The sequence below is a fragment of the Hyla sarda genome, chromosome 1 (genome assembly GCF_029499605.1).
Source record: "Hyla sarda isolate aHylSar1 chromosome 1, aHylSar1.hap1, whole genome shotgun sequence".
NCBI classification, from domain to species: Eukaryota; Metazoa; Chordata; class Amphibia; order Anura; family Hylidae; genus Hyla; species Hyla sarda.
Window position 1 is genome coordinate 591,937,443 of NC_079189.1, and position 22,139 is coordinate 591,959,581.

Sequence of the window (22,139 nt, forward strand, 5' to 3'; positions counted from 1 at the left end):
GGAGTGGTCCCTTCACCCGGAGGTGTTCGAGTCCATTTGCCGTCGTTGGGGGACTCCAGACGTGGACCTCTTTGCGTCCCGCCTAAATCGGCAGGTTCCATCCTTCGTGGCAAAGTCCAGAAATCCTCTGGCTCTGGCCGCTGATGCCCTCGTCATTCCCTGGGCTCGGTTTACTCTCCCGTACCTGTTTCCGCCACTTCCCCGAGTGCTCAGGAAACTCAAGGCGGAAGGTTTATCGGCCATCCTAGTTTCTCTGGATTGGCCCCGTCGCTCTTGGTACGCCGACGTGGTTCGACTCGTGGCGGACGTTCCCTTTTGGCTGCCAGATCGCCTCGATCATCTTTCTCAGGGTCCCCTTTGCCACCCCAATTCACAGCCGCTGCGTTTGACAGCGTGGCGGTTGAAACCGCGGTATTGAAGGCTCGCGGTTTCTCATCTGGGGTTATTCACACTATGCTCAGGGCGCGTAAACCGTCCACGGCTAGAATCTACCATAGGAATTGGCGGGCTTATTTTTGGTGGTGTGAGGCCCGCTCTCTTTCTCCGGTTCGTTTTTCTCTGCCGAACCTTCTGGCGTTTCTGCAGTCGGGTCTTGAAACGCGTTTGGCTCTTAGTTCTCTCAAGGTGTCTGCGCTGTCTATTCTTTTTCAGCGGCCTCTAGCTTCCGACTCATCGGTTCGCACTTTCCTTCAGGGGATAGCTCATGAGATTCCTCCCTACAGGTCTCCTACTCCCCCTTGGGACTTGAATTTGGTCCTGAGTGCCTTGCAATCCGTTCCATTCGAGCCTATCCGCGACATTTCTCTTTGTTTCCTTTCTTGGAAGGTCTCCTTTTTGGTAGCTGTGACCTCAATCCGATGGGTATCGGAATTGGCAGCTCTCTCTTGTCAACCTCACTTCCTGATTCTTCATCAAAACAAGGCAGTGCTTCGGCCGGTTCCTTCCTTTCAACCGAAGGTGGTTTCGTCTTGTCATCTGAACAAGGATATCGTTCTTCCTTCCTTCTGCCCTGCTCCGTCTCATCCTAAGGAGCGTTCTCTCCACAATCTGGATGTGGTCCGGGCCTTAAGAGTTTACCTTTCGGCCACCTCTTCTTTCCGACGGTCGGAGTCGCTGTTTGTCCTTCCGGAGGGCCGACGCAAGGGTTTGCCGGCTTCTAAGGCCACCATCTCCAGGTGGATCCGGTCCGCCATTCCTGAAGCATATCGTTCCAAGGGGAAGGATCCTCCCTTCCGGGTTACGGATCACTCCACTCGCTCTGTTGGGGCCTCTTGGGCGGTCTTTAACAGGGCTTCGGCCCTACAGATGTGTAAAGCGGCTACTTGGTCTTCAGTGCACACGTTCACCAAGTTTTACCAAGTGCACACTTCTGCATCTGCCGACGCCTCTTTAGGGCGTAAGGTTTTGCAGGCAGCGGTGGCTCTGCCGTCCGCTTGATTCCGGGTTGCATTGTTTTTCCCACCCCGGGGACTGCTTTGGTACGTCCCACGGTTCCTGTGTCCCCCAATGAGAAAAGGAGATTTTTTACACTTACCGTAAAATCTTTTTCTCAGAAGCTCCATTCGGGGACACGGCTCCCACCCAGTGTTTTAGTTGTGGTCTGAGAGTCTGTCGCCTGTCAGTCTGTTGGTTCATTTGTTTTGACTGGGCTCTCTCCGGACTCTGTATTTTTTCGGTTCCTCCTATTGCTTTGGGACTAAAACTGAGTGTCTCTAAGGCAGTAGGTGGGGTATACCCTGCTGGGAGGGGCCGACTTCTTTTTTTGTATGCCTAGTGTCAGCCTCCTAGTGTCTGCAAGATATACCCACGGTTCCTGTGTCCCCCAATGGAGCTTCTGAGAAAAAGATTTTACGGTAAGTGTAAAAAATCTCCTTTTTAAACTTTCGGGGTTTTAATTTATACGCAGTATCTTACGGTTAAAATGGAATGTTATCTTCATTCCATGTTTGTAAGAAAATAGGTATGACCCTATATATACACAAAGCTCTTTTACTGTGCCGTAATGTGTAGATTTTATCGGGACCAGTTTTCTATAGATTAGTCAAGTGGGTGTTTCTTCCTGATTGACAGCCATCTGTGTATGCGGCTGAAACTGAACCTGGCAGCTCGGCCATTGATTGCTTTTGTCTGCATAAGTTTGTTTCGCTTTCAAAGTGCTCTGGGTGCCTGGTAAAGTCCAGGATGACAATCTTATGTCTCCTAGGGTGGTATCAATCTTTTCCAGGCACCCTGAGCACTATGAAAGTGGAGCTAATGTGTGCACAGTAAAACAATCAACTTCGGGTTTGGCCGCATCCGCTATAAGTTCCCTCAACACTAAAGTGTAATTGATGAATAGGACCACCCACTTGACTACGTAACCTAGAATGGGCAGAGAATTACATCAATAAATTACAGGTATCCCAGGAGGAATATATCATTGCATTTTATATTTTTTACACAAACATTTTCAGTTTTCACTAGGTATTTTTTTTTTTTTAGTTCTGCTGCGTTCATGAAGTAAAAAAATTTTTTATGCCGAAAGTATCATGCGCGTTTTTTTTAATTTTTAATTTGATTCACCAAATAGTTGTGCAGCTCAACTAGTCACATTTAAAGGGCAACTGTCACTAATTTGTACTCCATAAACTATTCCATGGATGACACAGTTTTTAACATTTACAATTCAAGTATACCTTTTGCTGCTTTCTAGCAGCTTTGATCAGGCTAAAAAAAGCTTTATAAGACAGTCAGCAACAGTCGGATAGGCAGGGCTATGGCCCGAGGCCGCCACACCTATCCCCTGTATGTCATCACTAGTACCGCTGTGTGATTGACACACAGGTCCTAGCACATAGACCCCTTATTCTTCTTACATGTGGGCGGCGAGTTTTCTACTGTAGAAGCAAAAACAGTGCTCATTCTCCTGACTTACTAGAGTGCACGCCGGTAAAGCGAAGCGGGGGTGCCATTTTTCACAGCAAGCGCTCTCTCCCTCTCTGTGATACAATATTAGGCATATACTGCATTACGCTTACAGGGCCTAATAGGAGAATGACAACCCTTCCGCATCCTGCCATTGCATTGCAGAGATGGAGTAATTGACTGCACCATCTAAGGGGTCAAACATCTAGATTGGGGATTTCTCTGACCGTAAATGTGTCAGCTGTAATATGTAGCTTTTGTATAATGTTTGTATTCACAGTTAATAGAAGATTGCTGATGATTTCCTATTGTTTAAATATTGTCCGAATTTAAAGGTGTATTTTTTTTCCCCCTACTTTGTGTACCATGTAGGTAAGAAAGCTTTTTCTAATTTGTGTTTCTGTAATGTGTCTTTCCAGCACTGACATATCTCTTAAACAGAGGATTGAGTATTTGTCTATAGCCATCCTAAGTGCAAAAAGTTCCACTGGTGTATCTATGCTGTCTGATGGAGAATTCTTGCATGAACTTGAAGAGAAAATGGAGGTATGATTCCCGCTTGTTTATTACAAAACTGAAAACATTAGGGCTTAAAGGGGTACTCCGCTGCTCAGCTGGAGCCAGCGCCAGAAGCTTGTGACGTCATAGCCCTGTGCCCTTGTGACGTCCCGCCCCCTCAATGCTAGTCTCTGTCACGCCCCCCTCCCATATACTTGCATTTAGGGGGCAAGGAGTGACGTCATGAGGAGGCGGGGCTATGACATCACAAGCTCCCATGCAGCAGCGGAGAACCCCTTTTAAGAATGTAATTTTATTTTAATTTTATTTTTTAATCCAAAATCTTGGCTTCCAAATTATAGCAAAGTTCTATATTCTAGGTATATTATTCAGGAAAGAGCACTCATTTTGAAGTTTAGGGGCATCCTACAAAGTTTTACTCCTGTGTGTAAGAGAAGGCAAACTAAAAGATGTATCAGAAAAAAAGCTTTAATCTCTCCCCTTGTACTGGAACTGCTCTCAAAGGGTTTTACCAGGAAATAAAACTTATCCTGTATCCTGTCCATTTTTGTTCCCCACTTGAAGCGGTAGTTATGTGACTCCTTGGATGTTATCTTCTCTCTTTATGGTGAACTTCTGAGTAAATACTATTTGCTTAAAGGGGTACTGCACTGGCCAGCGTTCGGAACATTTAGTTGTGAACACTGTGTGTGCACACTGCGGGGGTCGGCCACGCCCCTTAAATGCAAGTCTATGGGAGGGACATGGCGGCCGTCACACCCCCTCCCATAGACTAGCATTGAGGGTGTGTGTCGTGTCGTCACGAGGGGGGCGTGGCTGACCCCCGCAGCACGCGCACACAGCGTTTGGAACTAAACGTTCCAAACGCTGGCCACTGGAGTACCCCTTGAATACCTGTTACTGTTTCAGATAAATGGGGCTATTAAATGGGTGGCTTGTCCTCTGATTAGGAAACTGCTTTATCCTACCCTCCCTTGCTGTCTCTTTCTGAGGCTGCCTGGTAGTCCATAGAGCGTATAGAACCCCAGTCTTACTGCATAGGTTTGGCTTGCGCTCTGACTCTTCGTGTCCTAGGTGTGGGCAGGTTGATGCTGCTCTACTGCAAATAATCTGGGATGCCATTTTGCGTCTTTCCTTTTGGCGGGAGGTATTAGACATTATATGCAGGATCTGTGATATGATGCTTCTACCTCTAACATCTAAAAGCTGTTTCATGGGCCCTATTGGTTGTATGGAGTAACTTGTTAGACCCGAGGTTGGAGTCCTCTAAGACCCATGTATTTTGCAAGGAAAGTTATTTCTCAGTCCAAATTCCCTTAATTTGTGCCAGAGTTCTCCTTCAAAAGTAACTTATCCCCTATCCACAGGAAAGGGAATAAGCAGCTGATCCCCTGGGACCTCCTGTGATCTCCAGGACAGGACCCTGGCTTTTTCATTGAGAAGCGTGTGACCCAGCGTGTCTATTAGAATCTGGAAAATGTTAATAAACAAACACCTACACACCCATATAAGTGCTTGTTTTTTGCGGGACCAATTGCACTTTGTAATGATTTTAAATTTTATTATAGAAGGGGTTAATTTTTATATATGGGTTAACTCTATATTGTGTGTTTTTTTTTTTTTTTTACACTTTATCAGTCGCCTTCACTAGATCACTTATACAGATACATAGGTACTGCATTGATCCATGAAATCTGCACTCTATTGGTAGAGCCTGCCTCAGACAGGCTCTATCAGTAAGAGCAGATCAGCAGCCAGGGAGGCTCTGGTAAGCCATTCTGCTGCCAGAACAACTGATCTCCTGGCCGCAATAGCGCCGCAGACATGAGCGCCTACTGCACCACTACAATTACTTTACCATGCAGTTAATTGCGGCTGTCAACTTTGACCGCAGCATTTAAAGTGTTAATACCCGCACAGCGATTGCTGCATGGTGTCTATTAGTGGCGACCTCTAGTTACTGAAATCAGCTAAGGGTCAACGGGTCTGGAGCGGGCTCGAGTGAGGAGTCTTCTCCATACACCCTAAGAGGGGCACCATGACTGATTAGAACAGTCATTGTTCGCAAAGGGGTTAAAAAGTCAAAGAAGAAAAAAAACTGAAAATGAGAAATTGCTGCAACGAGAATTGATTAAATTAAAGCTACATGTCTGTGAGTTCTGTGTTAACCATGTATCTGTTTGTCCTCAGGTGGCCAGGATACAGCTACAAATCCAAGGAACATTGGTCAGAAGATACGCCCATCAGCCATCCACACAGAATGCCGTGGCGCTGCTGGATTCCCAGTTAATGGACACTACAAGGGTAGGTTGCACCTCATGGGCTCTGCTCATGGCCGGCTGTTGAGAAAGTATCCTGTGTAGCGGCTTATGTGCTAGGTAACAAGTACTCGAAGTACATGAGAATCTACACAGTCTACATCCCTGTAGGTACAAAGTTTAGTAATGACTTTTTAGGGCTCGTTCTCATTTCAGAAATTTAAAGCGGAATCTGCAAGGTATGTACATGCGGATTCCATCTTGCATCACATTCCTATCGACCTAAAGGGGTACTCTGCTGCTAGACCTCTTATCCCCGATCCAAAAGATAGGGTATAAGATGTCTGATCACGGGGGTCTAATCTCCCGACCACGCCCCCCTCATGATGTCACTTCACACCCTCTCCATACATGAATAGAGGGGGGGGTGCTGTGATGGCACGAGTGGGCGTGGCTGTGACGTCAAGATCACTGCCTCCGGCTCAGAGCGTTCTGAACAAAATGTTCAGAAAGCTGGTGCACTGGAGTACCCCTTTAAATGGGGTTGTCTCTGCGGTGTTTACACAGCAGAATTTCCTATTAGGAGCTAAGCTCTGGTGGAGGATTGAACATGTTCAATCCTCCACCAGAATCTGTTAGTTAAAGGGTGGAAAACATTTTTTTTTTTTTTTTTTTTTTTTTTTTTTTTTTATCAACTGGTGGCAGAAACTGATATAGATTTGCAAATTACTTCTATTTAAAAATTTTAATCCTTCCAGTACTTATCAGCTGCTGTATGTTCCAGAGGAAGTTCTTATCTTTTTTTAATTTATTTTCTGTCTGACCAAAGTGCTCTCTGCTGACACCTCTGTCCATGTCAGGAACTGTCCAGAGCAGGAACAATTCCCCATAGCAAACCTCTCCTGCTCTAGACAGTTCCTGACATGGGCAGAGGTGGCACCGGAGAGCACTGTGGTCAGACAGAAAAGAAATTTAAAAAGAAAAGAAATTCCTCTGTAGTATACAGCAGCTGATAAGTACTGGAAGGATTAACATTTTTAAATAGAAGTCATTTACAAATCTGCTTAACTTTCTGGCACCAGTTGATAAAAAAAAAAAAAAAAAATCCAGGGGAGTACCCCTTCAAAGCCTGTCAGTAAATGGGACTTTGACTGCTGCCATTTATTTCCATGGAAAATCCCTGTTTATTTCCATTAGAGCAGAACGGTGCAGATAGAAGTGATGTATCAGTTGTATTTCTTGCTGTTTACTGTCTCCTTGTGAAGTAATTCTTATTGATACAACTACAGTATCAACATGGTTTCTGTGTCAAAAACCACAGCTTGTGTGAACATGCCCTTATTATTGCTGCTCATCTAAACTGTGTAACATTCCTTACTTTCAGTTATATGGAGATTTTGCTGACCCTTTCAAGCTTTCGGAGTGCAAACTTGCCATCATTCACTGCGCTGGTCATTCAGATCCCATCCTGGTGCAGAGCCTATGGGAAGAAATTATAGAAAGAGGTATATTTTGTTGGAACACATAAAGAACATTTATACAAAAGTATCTATCAGCCAATAAGTTACATATTGGCACTCTGTGTAATACGGGTTAATACAGGTTAAAGGGGTACTCCGCTGGAAGACATTTTTATTTTCTCTATCGGCTCCTTTGGGGGACACAGACCATGGGTGTATGCTGCTGTCACTAGGAGGCTCGACACTATGGCAACAAGAGAAGTAGTCTCCTCCCAGCAGGGTATACCCGCCCACAGGCCCTGAGCTAATCAGTTTTTAGCTTAGTGTCTGAAGGAGGTGGACATGGTCTGGAGTTCTCTCCAGACCAGGTATTAGGTTTTATTATTTTCCTAGTTAGGGACGTGTTAGTTTTTTATTCCTTTTTCTTTCATGTTTTCAGGTGGGGACTCAGGAACTGCGGCTCACTGTTTCCCCATTGCGATTGAGGGGGCACAGACATTGCGTATATGCGCTGTTAACCCCCTCTCGCCAACGGTCAGCGCCTGGGGTTGTACCTCATGGGTCCAGGTCACCCTATTTCCCTGGTCGCCTCGCTCGCACATGGTAGCGTGATGCAGGTGACAGAAAGCTGACTGAAGACCTCACAGAAGACTTCATTAGGTAAGTTCTGACTGAGGTGAGTATATATTCTCTTTCTCCCTTAGGTACAGCCTTGCAACCTCTGGAGACCCTCAGTTTTTGCCCACTTTTTCTCAGGGGCTGGCCTGGACAGGGTTTTTTTCTATATTTATTGCTGGGGTGAGCAGGAGCATTTTTGGACTGGGGCACTTTTCACTTTCCTGAACTGTGTGTGTGTGTGGTGTTTGTGTTTCTTTATGTGGCTGAAGCGCCGGCTTACTTTTGCTTTCGGCAGCAGTCGGCTGCCGGCGGCGTCTCGCTCGCTTACCCGCAAGTGCATATGCGAATGACATGTGCACTCGGGGAGAGGAGCGAGCGTGGGCGCCATTACTGACCTTCTTGTCAGAAGCTGAGGGCACTATAGCTCCGCCCCCTCTGTTGTCAGGGCTTCTAAGAGGCGTGAATTAGCCTCCAATCAGCGCTGTGCACGCGTTGTGAGAGGCAGGGGCCAATCAGCAGTGCCCCTGCTCCTGGCCCGCCTCTCTTTTGCTATTGGCCGGCATTTCTCCCTACTCTATCTACAATAGAACGGAGTTCTCCTCACAGCAGCTGCCCTGGGGTCACAGACTTGGGCTGCACAGACAACTGGAGAGTTAGTTCATCATTTTGTCTGTAAAAGCTATAATTCCAAAATGCCTGGTTCTGCTGAACCCATTGGCTCCCTCTAAACAGTTAACTGGAGTGTTAGCCACTCATTACATCTGTAAAAGCTGTATCTCAAAAATGTCTGTTTCTGCTGAACCACTTGTTCTGCCTGCTCCACTGCTCCCCCAGACCCCCCTGCTATTCTACCCCGGTTGTCTACCAGACCCGGTGGGTTCTGCCGCCCCTCCAGCCTGGGTTCTCTCCCTCCCCCAGTCTATATCCGACTTGGCTCAGGTCTCCCGTTATGTGGTGACTGCATTGGAGAGGCCCTCCGGAGGGTCCCATTCTCCCCCTATACTGATGCTTTCGCAGCGTCATGGGGGTGTTTTTCATCTTACTCCTCTTCCAAGTCTTCTGGCAGGCACGGGCGCTTCCCTCACAGGCATCGCTCCGTTACTCCGCCCTGTAGCAAGCGTCGCTCCCCTAGAGGACGCTCCCATGGTCGCCACTCTGGCTCTCCAGACCCGCGTACCTGGTCAGTCTCCCCCTCTTCCAGGGCCACCTCACACGTTCCCATTCACCTGGAGAACTTGTGGATGAAGTTTCCGCTTCGGCCTCTGATTCAGAGGACCACACGGATATGTCGGACATGGTGCACTCATTGGTCTCGGCCACAAGAGACACCTTCCATCTAGAAGACCCAGGAACTTCGGACGTGGCTCCAGAAGTTTCCTTTAATCGTGCCCAACCTCCAGGGCTGCCTCACCTCATTCCCATTCACCTGGAGAACTTGTGGATGAGGTTTCTGATTCGGCCTCCGACTCAGAGGACCACACGGATATGCCTGATGTGGTGTACTCATTGGTTTCGGCCATAAGAGACACCTTCCAGCTAAGGACCCAGGAACTTCGGACGTGGTCCAGAAGTTTCCTCTCGTCGTGCCCGACCTCTTCCAGGGCTGCCTCATCTCGTTCCCATTTACCTGGAGAACTTGCAGATGAGGTTTCTGATTCGGCCTCCGACTTAAAGGAACGCACGGATGCCTGATGTAGTGTACTCATTGGTTTCGGCCATAAGAGACACCTTCCATCTAAAGGACCCAGGAACTTCGGACGTGGCTCCAGAAGTCTCCTTTTCTTCGTGCCCGACCGGCACCCAAGACCTTCAGCTCTCACGCTGAATTTTACGCCCTGCTGGTATCCGCCTGGAGGCACTCTGACAAGAAGTTTCAGGAAACATAGAAGGTTCAAGCGTGGTATTCCTTCACCAAGGACCTCATTGCTCGGTGGACCTCCTCTCCAACTGTGGATCTGCCGGTCTCCCGCCTCTCTAAGGCACCTACCGGGCCTTTTGCTGATTCGGCTGCCTTCAAGGATCCAGCCGACATGAATGTGGAGACTTTGGCAAACTTTGCCTTTGAGACAGCAGGATATTCCTGCTTTTGCTTCGGCCTGGGGGTCAAGGGCCCTTTCAGTATGGTCTCCCATCTCTGCCAGGGTAGTCTTCAAGATCCCTCTTGAGGATTTATTTAATCTAGCACCCGATGCTCCACAGCTGGAGATTTTCTGTGTTCTGCTTCCATGCGCAGCCACTGTGCTGCCTTTGCCACAAGCTACCTGGTAGCCACCGTCCCTCCATGTGGCTTAAAGCCTGGAATGTGGACGCCGTCTTCAGGAAGTGAGGCGTCGGGCGGAAAAGAGTTCTTTATTACCTCTGGATAAGGCTCACAGAACCGCTTTCCGTCGTAAGTCCTCCTTCGGGTTCTGCGGACCTTTGCTGCCACCAAAGGGTCCAGCCGGGCGCCTTCACAGGAAGAGGGCTCCCTCTTTCCGCACCTGTCCCTCCCGGAGGTCAGCTATCCGTTCAGGCAGTTTTGCGGCCCCATCAGGCACCCGTAGGCCTTCCTCGATCTGATGGGTCGCCCCCACCCGCCGACCTTTCTCGGGTGGTTGGTCGCCTCTTACTCTTCCGGGATGCCTGGACCACGCACATTCATTGTCCCGGTTCCTTCAGAGGAACGTTTTCGAGGTTTATTCCAACCTCTTTGTGTTCCCTAAGAAAGGAGTTTCTGTTCGCCTAATCTTGGTTCTCGATTATCTCAGCCAGCATCTTCTGCTTCTCATCCCGAATGGAGTCTCTCCGTTCGGTGCTGGCGTCCCTGGTTCATGGGGAATTTTCGTTCCTCGGTGGACATCAAGGATGCCTGCCTCCACATTTCAATGTTCCGGTCATCAGCGGTACTTCCGCTTTGCAGTTCCGGACGGTCATTTTCTATTGTGGCTCTCCATTTCGGTCTGACCACTTCTCCGCAGACCTTTAACAAAGTCCTGGCGCCTGTGATAGCCCCTTTTACGGACAACAGTTGTTTCCATGATTCCTTACTTGGACAACCTTCTGATTAGAGCTCCAGCCAGGGCCCAGATCCTGGAGAGTCTTAGTCTTAACCTCCAGAACTTGTCTCTCTTCGGTTGGGTGGTCAATCGGGACAAGTCCAACCACTTTCCTGGGGCTCCAGTTCGACGCAGCCTCTGCCAGTTTTAAACTCCGCCGACCAATCGGCTGACTCTCTTATCAAGAGTCTGATGACTTCGGCACCCTGCTCCAGTTTCCATTCGCTTTTGCATGGATGTCCTGGGTCGGTTAGCGGCGGCCGTGGAGGCTCGCCATTTGCCCAGTTTCATCACCGACCTCTTCAATTGGTGATTCTCTTCCGGTGGGACAGGTCTCCATTGTCACTCGACAGTCTTGTCTGTCCCTTCTATGGTGACTTCGTTTCCCCCCTGCTTTTTCGGGGGCGCTCCTTCCTGCCCTTCCCTGCCAGTCTGTCGGGCTAGGGAGGTGTTTTCCAGGACCGGCCGGTCTGGGGTCTTGGTCCCTCGAGAAGCCCTTTTTCCCCTTCAACATGTTGGGGCCTAGGGCAATCCTTTCTTTGCTTGCTTCTTGGGAAATTCCCTTCTGGGCGGAACTCAGGTTTCCGGCCATCTCAGCGCTTTTCATTCTGGGCGTATCTGGGATGTGGCCTTTCTCAGCCAGTCCTCAGCCGTCCAAGGCGAGTGGTCCCTACATCCGGAGGTGTTTGCAGTGATCTGCAACCTCTGGGGTGCTCCAGGCGTGGACCTCTGCACGTCCCGCCACAACCAAGCATTCCTCTTTCTTGGTCGGGCTTTGCCCTACCTTATCTGTTTATTGGTCAGGCTTTGCCCTACCTTATCGGTTTCCTCCCCTTCCTCTCTTTTCGGGGTCCTGAGGAAACTCACAGCAGAGGGCATTCCCACCATTCTTGTGGCCCAGACTGGCCCCGGCGGACGTGGTACGTCATCGTGGTCAGGCTCCTGAACTACTTACCTCTGCACCTTCCCTTTCGTTCAGACCTCCTATATCAGGTATCCTGTGCCACCCCTATTTACCGTCTCTGCTTTTGACGGCGTGGCGGTTGAGACAGCGGTTCTGAGGTTTCGCGGTTTCTCTTCCCAAGTTGTTCACACCATGCTGAGGGCTCACAAGCATTCCTCTGCAAAGATTTACCACCATACCTGGCAGTCTTATTTCTGTTGGTGTGAAACTCAGACTTTTTCTCCGGTCGTGATTGGCTTTCAGCTCCCTTAGGGGTCAAAGGTTTCGCCGTTTCCATTCTTTTTCAACGTTCTTTGGTGTTCAATTATCATGTCCGAACCTAGTTCAGGGAGTTGCACAAGCTGCCCCTCCTTATCAGTCCCCTTCTTTCCCTTAGGACTTGCACTTGGTCTTAGGTGCACTGCAAGGCGCCCCCTTTTGACCCTCTCTGGGACATTTCTCTTCGCCTCCTTCCCTGAAGGTGGCGTTCCTTATTGCTCTTACCCCTGTTAGGAGGGTGTCAGAGCTGGTAGCTCTCTCCTGCCGTTCTCCCTTCCTGGTGGTTTACCAGGACAAGATGTTTTCCGTCCAGGTCCCTCCTTCTTACCTGAGATGGTTTTTGACTTTTTCATCACAATGAGAACATTGTCCTACCGTCCTTCTCATCCCTGGAAGCGTTTGTTCCACAACCTGGTTGTGGTGAGGGCTGTTCGGACTTCTCTCAGTCACTCTTTCCTTTCGGCAGTGTGACCCCCTTTTTTTGTTTTTCCGGAACGTCGTTGTATAGGACAACCTGCTTCTACGACCACCATTTTTCGGTGGATCCGGTCTGCTCTTTTTGGGAGCTTACCGCTGCAAAGGGGAAAATCCCACCCTTCAGGGGTTTGGCTCATTCCACCCATTTTTTGGGGCATCCTGGGCCCTCCGCTACGTGGCTTCGGCCTTGAAGTTCTGTAAGGCGTCCGCGTGGTCGTCTTTGTACACTTTTTCAAGGTGCTACCAGATTCATGCCTTCGCATCAGTTGATGCTACTCTGGGCTGTAAGATGTTGCAGACCGTCCGCCTGTCTGATTCCTTACCCACCCAAGGGATGGCTTTGGTACGTCCCATGGTCTGTGTCCCCCAGTGGAGCCGATGGAGAAAAGGCATTTTTTATGCTTACCGTAAAATCTCTTTCTCGAAGGATCCATTGGGGGACACAGCTCCCACCCTTTTTTTCTGGTGTTCCTATATCAGTTATCTGTCCAAGGGTGTGTTCAGTTGCCTTTTCTTCGCATTGCTCGGACAGTTTGTGGTCTTCTCTTGACCTGTGGGTCTTCTCCTATTGCTCTGGGACTAAAACTGATTACTTCAGGTGCTTGTGGGCGGGTATACCCTGCTGGGAGGAGCCGACTTCTCTTGTTGCCATAGTGTCAAGCCTCCTAGTGACAGCAGCATGCACCCATGGTCTGTGTCCCCCAATGGATCCTTCAAGAAAGAGATTTTACGGTACGCATAAAAAATCTCGTTTTTAAATAAACTGGTGCCAAAAAGTTGAACAGATTTGTAAATTCTATTTAAAAATCTTAATCCTTCCAGCTGCTATATACTACAGAGGAAGTTCTTTCTGTCGGTGTCAGGAACTGTCCAGAGCAGGAGCAAATCCCCATAGCAAACCTCTCCTGCTCTGGACAGTTCCTGACAAGGATAGAGGTGTCATCAGAGAGCACTGTAGGCAGACAGAAAAGAATTACACAACTTCCTGTAGAGAATACAGCAGCTGATAAGTACTGGAAGGATTAAGATTTTTTTTCAGATAGAAATAATTTACAAATCTGTTTAACTTTCGTGCACCAGTTAAAAATAAATAAATAATAATAATAGTTTTCCAGTGGAGGACCAGTTTAAGTAGCAGTATATAAAGGTCTATTTGTACAAATAGAGATTTTTTTTTTTTTTTTTTTAAATACATGTACATTTTTTCCGTAGAATTGAACGACAGTATAGGAATGAATGCGGCTGAGCGAATGCAAGTATTAAATCTGAAGCTGACCTCGCTTGGCAAGATCTATGCCAGTACACCGCGTTACTTTCCTCTTGGTAAGAATCATTTTATAGAACAATAAATGATAATACAGTTTGTATGATATAAATCCTTAATGCACCTGTAAAGGTTGTCTCACAAAGACTAACCCTGTCCATTTGCCCCATTATTCGGGAGTTTTGTTCTAGCTCAAAGAATGGAGTTCCTTGGTGGGATATCTCCATTCATTGATATGACTTTAAAGGGTTATGCCGAGTTTAAACGTTATCCACAGGATAGAGAATAACTAACTGATTTGTAGGGGTCTGACATCTGAGACCCCCACCTATCAAAAGACCAGAGGTCACAGCTGTCCTTAGAGTGAATCTAACAGCACTGAGCATGCGCAGACACAGCTGCCCTTACACTCAGTGGGAATGCTGAGCATTGCCATCATTCTCCAGAAATCCTATTAACAAAGTGGTGGTGAGTGCACGATGCAGCACAACTGATAGCTATTCAGGCTGGACCTCTTCAGGTTGGTTAGTTATTTTCCATCCAATTCCGAGGAATTTCCCAAGGCGGGAAAACGCTGAGGCCAATGATTGGGTGAACAGGCAATTTTGTACCAACACCAGAAGGTGCTTCACAACGGGGACTGGGCTCAGTGTAAATGGCAGCGGCAGGGGAACGAGGAAGGGGAGTATGGAGTTGTTTTATATTATTTTTTTCTGTTTTTGTTTTTTTACACCCTATTAAGCCAAATTACTTATGGATAAAAATTCTATTAATACACATTTAATTATGAAGGCCTTGGTTCTCTAAATATCCTTTCCGTGTGTTAGCGAATTCAAATGCTTGTTTGGTTATTTCTGCATCTGAAATCCTCAGTGTTGTAGACTCGATCTGCGGTGTTCCTGGTCTGACACATTACGCAGATTTACTCCTTTGGGAGCTCATTTATTGAGATTGTTCCATCAGTAGATAGAAAGACTCCAGGGAGTAACACCACATGAGAGACTAGCAGAGGTTTAACTGGTTAATGGCCAAGGACGTGTATACATGTCCTTGTGCCGTTAACTGTGTATGGCGCAGGCTCCCGACTCGAGCTGAGTGCTGGCGTTAATAGCCGACATGTGGCGATCACCACGGCCGGCTATAAACTCCTTGGATTGCCGCTGTCAAAGTTGACAGCGGCGTCTAAAGGAACCTGCAAACGCTCTCAGGTGGATCGCCACCCAGGGGGACCTACGACTGAGACTCCTGTAATCTCAAGAATAGGGACCTGCCTCTTCCATTAGAATGGACCAGCATGTGCTTTATTCTCCGTTCATTCTCTGCCGGAGACTCTGGTTCTCATTCTTCTGATCGCTGGGGATTGCAGCGGTCAGAACACTCATTAACTAAACGGCAGCCCTTTGCTTTGGAGGTGCAGCAGATATATATGTAGTAAGGGGACAGTTAAAATGGCCACCTCTGATAGATATGTATGTTTTGCACCCTATTAATTGTTTTGTTTTGTTTTTTCCTCAAGAGTTTTTAGTGAAGCATTTGGAAAAACAAGTCTGCAACTTTAATTGGGACGTAGGCTTCGTATCACAGACCATGCAAGAGATCGACGTGTCCGTCCCCAAGTTGCTTGAAGTATATGATCATCTGTTTAAAGAGAGGGTAAGAGTCTATTAGATCCGTCCTCACTGTTAAAGGGGTATTCCAGGAATTATATATATATTTATTAACTGGTTCCGGAAAGTTTAGGAGATTTGTAAATTACTTCTATTAAAAAAATCTTTCAGTACTTGTGAGCTGCTGAAGTTGAGTTGTTCTTTTCTATCTAAGTGCTCTCTGACACCTGTCTCAGGAACTGTCCAGAGTAGAAGCAAATGCCCGTAGCAAACCTCTTCTACTCTGTGCAGTTCCCGAGACAAGCAGAGATGTCAGCAGAGAGCACTGTTGCCAGACAGAAAAGAACAACTCAACTTCAGCAGCTGATAATCATTGGAAGGAATGAGATTTTTTTTTAATAGAATTAATTTACAAATCTGTTTAACTTTCTGGAGCCAGTTAACCTCTTGGGTACGCAGGGTATATGCATACGCACTGCATCTCCGACCCTTAAGGACTCAGGATGTACCTGTACGCCCTGGTCCCGTTTACCGGGTTTAAACTGTTCTCACCAGCAGAGAACGGGTTAAACCCGGTGGGTCCCGGTTGCTACGGGCAGCCAGGACCCATGGCTAATGCCGGGCCTTAACCCTTTAGACACCGCTATCAAAGTTGATCGTGGCGTCTGAAACTAAAGTAAAAGAATCCCGGCAGCTCAGCTGAGCTGATCAGGACTATCGCGACAAAATCACGATGTCCCGTTCAGCTTACCGGACAACAGGAGGGTCCTCACCTGCCTCACCGTTGTCCGATCGGCTATCTACTGCTCCGTGCCTGCGCAGCAGAGCGCCGGTTACACTAATCAGTGCTTTGCAATGGCAGAGCACTGATCAGTGTATGCTATCAGAAGATTGCATGTTTTAGCCCCCTATGGGGGCTTAAAAAAAAAAAAATAAAGTTCATTAACCCCTTCCCTATTAAAAGTTTAAATCACCCCCCTTTTCCCATTTTTTTAAATAAATTATGAAATAAAGAATAAAAATTATCATATGTGGTACAGCCGTGTGCATAAATATTAGGCATACACGTAAAAAAAAAAAAAACAAAGTCCAAAATTGTGCATTTTTGGTCACTTCATATACCATAAAAATATTTATAAAAAGCGATCAAAAAGTCCCATCAAAACAAAAATGATACCTATAAAAACTACAGATGACAGCGCAAAAAACATACAAATTTTGGTGCATGTAGTTTATAATTTTTTTAAAGTATTAAAATAAAATAAAACCTATATAAATTGGTTATCCTTGAAACCGTATGGACCTACAGAATAATAAGGTGTCATTTTTACCAAATATTCCACTGCGTAGAAACGGGAGCCCCCAAAAGTTACAAAATTGCGTTTTTTTAATTTCACCCCACAAATATTTTTTTTGGGGGGTTTCGCCACGGGTTATATTCTAAAATAAGTTGTGTCATTGCAAAGTACAATTAGTGATGCAAAAAGCAAGCCCTTATATGCATCTGAAGGTGCAAAATTGAAAGCGTTATGAGTTTAAGGAAGGAGGAAAAAGCAAAAATGCAAAAAATGAAAATTTGTTGCTGAAAATAGGCTGAGTCCCTAAAGGGTTAATATAAAAAAAAAAAGTTTTTTCCTGAAATACCCCTTTAATCCTTCCAGTACTTATCAGCTGCTGAAGTTGAGTTGTTCTTTTCTGTCTGACAACAGTGCTCCCTGCTGACACCTCTGCTTTTCTCAGGAACTGTCCGAAGCATTAGAGGTTTGCTAAGCAGAGGTGTCAGCAGAGAGCACTGTTATCAGACAGAAAAGAACAACTCAACTTCAGCAGCTGATAACTACTGGAAGGATTACAAATTTTTTATAGAAGTAATTTACAAATCTGTTTAACTTTCTGGAGCCAGTTAATATTTAAAAAAAAAAATTGTTTTTTTCCTGTAATACCCCTTTTAAGAGCATTACTGTCATTTTATTAAACTTGACATGCACGAGAAGATTAGATCGGTTGCGGGTCGCCATGGTAAAATATTGTTATAGTCGGGTGAATCACGTAATTTAGCGCACAATCTGACTGACTGCCGGAGGTCGGCTCCTTTATAGCCCAAGAAGCCGTGCTTTGGCATTAAACGCAGAGTTGGATCTTTAAGTGCGCTGCACCGCGCGCTTCACATGGTTATAGCTAATGATTTGTGTCAGTCTCAGACCCCGATCAATCTAAGTTGGTGCGACATGTTTAATTTAAATAACAGTAACACTTTTAAGTGCACTTGTTTGGTTGGAGGAGAACTTTCTATGATTGAAGATTGGTAGGTTGCTGCCTGTTGGTCATAGACTGTAGAAGAATATTTAGAAACAAAGCATATGTTCAGCAGAACACAATCTTTTGTGGACAGGTGACTTTAAAAGGGTACTCCCATGCCCCAGCCTTCTAAACATCCGGTTCAGAAGGGTTGGAGCAGCGGCTACACCCCCATGTGACGTCAAGCCCACCCCCTCCATTGATGTCTATGGGTGGGGGCGTGACGACAGTCACGCCCCCTCCCATATACATCAATGGAGGGGGGCGGGTGTGACAGCGCAGCCGCTGCTCCATTCCTTCTGAGCCGGATGTTCAGAAGGCTGGGGCATGGGAGTACCCCTTTAACACCTTAGGGATTCAGCCCATTTTCACCTTAAGGACTCAACCCAATTTTCGTTTTTTCCTCTTCATCTTCAAAAAAATCATAACTCATTCAATTTTGCACCTACAGATCCATATCCGTTTTTTTTTTTTTTTTGCGTCACCAATTGTACTTTGTATTGACATGCTGCCGAGATAGTTTTACTTTCACTTTAGACGCCACGATCAACTTTGATCGCGGCGTCTAAAAAGGTTAATGCTGGGCATCGGCATTAGCCGTGGGTCCTGGCTGCCCGTAGCAACCGGGACCCACTGGGTTTAACTCGTTTTCCGCTCGTGAGAACGGTTTAAATCCTGTTAGCGAGACTCAGGGCGTACAGGTACGCCCTGAGTCTTTTAGGACGCCCCCGTTCCAGAGTCCTTAAGTGGTTAAGGTGACTGTGGTGGATCTATTTTTTTCTGCAGTTGTCCGTTTCAACATACCTTTTCTTTCAGGCTAAATTTGCATTTATGTGGGATTTTTTCAATTTTTTTTTATTTTTTTGAAAAATATCTCCATGCAAACCCTTATGGGGGAATTTATCATCGGCCCAGATTTTTGTGCAATGCAAAACTTGTGTGTGGTTTTCCCACTTGTACATTTGCGCAAATGACAGGAATTCCCCGGCTAGTGCAAAAAAAAAAAGGGAGAAAAGCGCAGACTTTCCTATACCAGCTGATCACTGGAGCACATTTTGTGCAAAAATTATTTTTGGCCAAGTGATAAATTCAGCACCCTAGTAAATGCATCTGCTGACTTCACCCCATGGACGCGTTCAACAAGAAAAATTACAAAGCAAACATAGATAGCCTAAAAATTGCCCAAAATGTAATGATGATTTCGGTGCAACCCAATGCACATGATAGCATTGGAAGGCTACGGCCGAAATGCATCCTGTTTGATTTAAAGAGTACCTGTCACCAAACTAAACTTGTAATATATTGGTCCTTATGTAATTAGAAGACACTTTGCTATTTACTTACTGTTAAAATTCTCAACTAGAGATGAGCGAACTTACAGTAATTCGATTCGTCACGAACTTCTCGGCTCGGCGGTTGCTGACTTTAGCATAAATTAGTTCAGCTTTCAGGTGCTCCGGTGGGCTGGAAAAGGTGGAAACAGTCCTATGAGACTCTAGTTCGCTCATCTCTATTCTCGACCTTTATATGTTTTTAATGTGATTGAAAAAAACGGCCACTAGGTGGCTCTGTTCTGTTCCCTGCCAAAAGTCAAAACAGTTAGTTTGGTCTCCTCCCGGCCTGGTAGGAGACCATACTTAGAAAGTACATGCGGGGCATGGGGGAGACACAGTTCTCTCAGGCATCAGAGTCACGCCTGCTGGGGAACGCCCACTTTCTCCTGCCGGGAGCTCACGCAATGTGAGCAAGGGGAAAGGTATGATACACATCATTTTTTTTTTTCAAGCTGTAAGAAGCTAAGGACAGGAGAGTAGTTAGGGAATATAATCTGAGTTAGTTTAGAAACTATGGTTTGATGACAGGTACTCTTTAAAGGATATGCAATAAAGCTTCTAATTCCTGAATATACTTGGGGATTTCTGGGACTTTATTAACACAGTTTCTGGACCTTATCCACCACATGCACCACCCCCAATAAAAGTGCAATATACTAAGCACAATATAAAAAAAATAAACCAGCGCACACACTATTTTGCAGGAGATTCATTCTCTGTGTCTGTTGTATTAAGCTGTATAGTAATTGTAGTTTATTTTCAGGATCCATTTTGGGCTAGAGTAAAGAAACCTTTGCATCTGCTGGACTGTATCCATGTGCTGCTGTCTGGATATGCACAGGACCCCAATAAAGTCCAAAGGCATGAGAGGTAGGAAGCTCGTTTACTGCACAGGGTTGATCTTTCACTTTGCAAGAATGTTAGTTTAGGATGTAATGAAAGTTGACCTACTGCATGGTGTCTGGTGAATTGATAAGACTGCGTTCATATGTTGCGGCTAATTAGTTACAGATAATTACCGCATGCGTACTCTGACGAGTTTTAGGTCCGCTGCGGTACGCAGCTATATATCGTATGTGTTTTGTAAGCAAATGGCAGAAATTGTGTTTAAGAATTGTGTTTATAGCGATTATACAAGGTTTCCATTATTTGACCTAAAACACGTCAGAAACGCATGCGGTAATTAGTTGCTATATCGCTAATAAGCCATATTATATGCACTAGGGATGTCCCGATACCATTTTTTTTTTTTTTTTGAGAGAGTAAGAGTACCAATACTCATATACAGTAACACCCCCCCCCCCCCCGACATGCGATGGCCCCGACATATGATAAAATCGACATACGATGGCCTCGTTGGATAGCAGTTTAAGCATCCCGGACAGGTTCACTTACCTATCCCCGCTCCTCCGGGTCCACTTCGCGATCCTCCGGCATCTTCTCCAGGGTCCGGGCCTCGCTTTCCGGCGTCGTTATTACGTCACTACGCACGCCGCACCCAGGACCCTGCGGAAGAAGCCAGAGGATCCCGAAGAAAACACCGGAGCAGCGGGACAGCATCGGGAGCCCCTGGGACCGCATCGGGAGCGGTGAGGACACGGTTCGGAGCGGCGGGGACAGGTGAGTATAACTTCCTATACTTTACATTGCACGGATCCCTCAACATACGATGGATTCGACAAACGATGGGTCGTTTGGAATTAATTGCCATTGTATGTTGAGGGACCACTGTACGTATTTTTTTTTTACTTTTTGAAAATGGTGGTGATTCAAATTTTTATTAGGGAAGAGTTTTATTCACCATTTTTTAGTCCCAATAGGGACTATTACATGCAATCTGTAGATTGCATACACTGATCCATTCTATGCCATAGAATAGCATTGATCAGTGTTATCAGTGCTCCTTTACTACTGCCTGCCATGGCTAGCTGCAGTAAAGGATTGACGATCGGATTGCACGGAGCAGGGTAATGGACCTTCGTCCGTCCTCTCAGCTGATCGGGACACCACGATTTCACCGCGGTGATCCTGATCAGCATCCCTAAGTTAACCAACAGTTACTCTCAGGACTTTTAGACGCCGCGATAAACTTTGATTGCGGCGTCTAAAGGTTTAATGTGGGTCCCGGCTATGATGCGCACTCATGCTGCTGAGAACGCTGCATAGTTCAGGAATGGGCTCGGGGCGCAGGTGGCTTACCACACCTCCATGATACCTGGAGGGAGGTATTGGATTAGGCATCCGGGACATGTGCACGAGTACTCGTACTTGTGCAAAAAATATCAGTCCCAATACCAGAATCTGTATCGGGACATCCCTAATGTAAACACAGCATAATGCTTTATTTCCGGTGGGGCCTTTATGCATTCCTAGATTTACTGTCCCTTTTTAATGTGTTTTTTTCTGAGCCTAATTGAAGTGTTTCCTTTCTTTAGACGGCTGTTTAACATGATGTGTCTTGATGCCATCTCCCTCTATCTGGTCGAGCTCCACTCGATGGAGCCCACAACGACGGTACAAGCAGCCGTCGGGAACTTCAAATCTTTACAAGCCAAAATAGAACGATTAGGTTTTAACTAGTCCATGACATGACAATTTTTTTAATTGATTATTTTGTAACGACCTTGAACTGAGCCAATGATGGAGAAACCAACAAGCACTTGTAAGGGATCGGAGGACAACAGCAGATCTGGATTTTGTATTCTTGACTTTTCAATCAAACCAGAAGTTATGTAAATAAAACCAACTGGTTTACACAGAACACAGTGATTGGAATAAATCTCGATTAATGTGTTTATTTTTTTTTTTTTTTTTTTTTTTTTTATTTGTCGGTGCATGTTCAGTGTCTGTGTTTGAGGCATTTCCCAGCACAATCTTTACATGTGAATTTGAAGTGGCCAAAAATGACAATTCTGGCATTGGATGTAATTTTAGTTTACCACATTGACAATACAGTATAAATATTGTTATAGCTTGGACAGTTTTTTGGGGACTTCACTATGCAATTGTATATGTAGCACACTGCAATACTACTGTTTTACAGTGTATTCTTATTTTGATCATCTATTATTGGAGTCCTATTGTAGTAGCTAGAGATGAGCGAACTTACAGTAAATTTGATCTGTCACGAACTTCTCGGCTCG

At 46.0% G+C, this 22,139-nt stretch overlaps 1 protein-coding gene across 2 annotated transcripts in view; it reads left to right on the forward strand.

The window, feature by feature from the left end:
• Positions 1-21,757, forward strand: part of NUP155 (nucleoporin 155) — an 83,958-nt gene extending 62,201 nt beyond the window's left edge. For both annotated transcript variants that reach the window (XM_056546305.1, XM_056546315.1), the window contains exons 29-35: positions 3,324-3,450; positions 5,614-5,727; positions 7,066-7,186; positions 13,706-13,816; positions 15,274-15,410; positions 19,760-19,866; positions 21,432-21,757. In XM_056546305.1, the coding sequence (XP_056402280.1) occupies positions 3,324-3,450; positions 5,614-5,727; positions 7,066-7,186; positions 13,706-13,816; positions 15,274-15,410; positions 19,760-19,866; positions 21,432-21,576 (862 nt within the window). In that variant the 3' untranslated portion in view covers positions 21,577-21,757. The remainder of the gene's footprint in view (positions 1-3,323; positions 3,451-5,613; positions 5,728-7,065; positions 7,187-13,705; positions 13,817-15,273; positions 15,411-19,759; positions 19,867-21,431) is intronic.
• Positions 21,758-22,139: the final 382 nt, after the last annotated feature.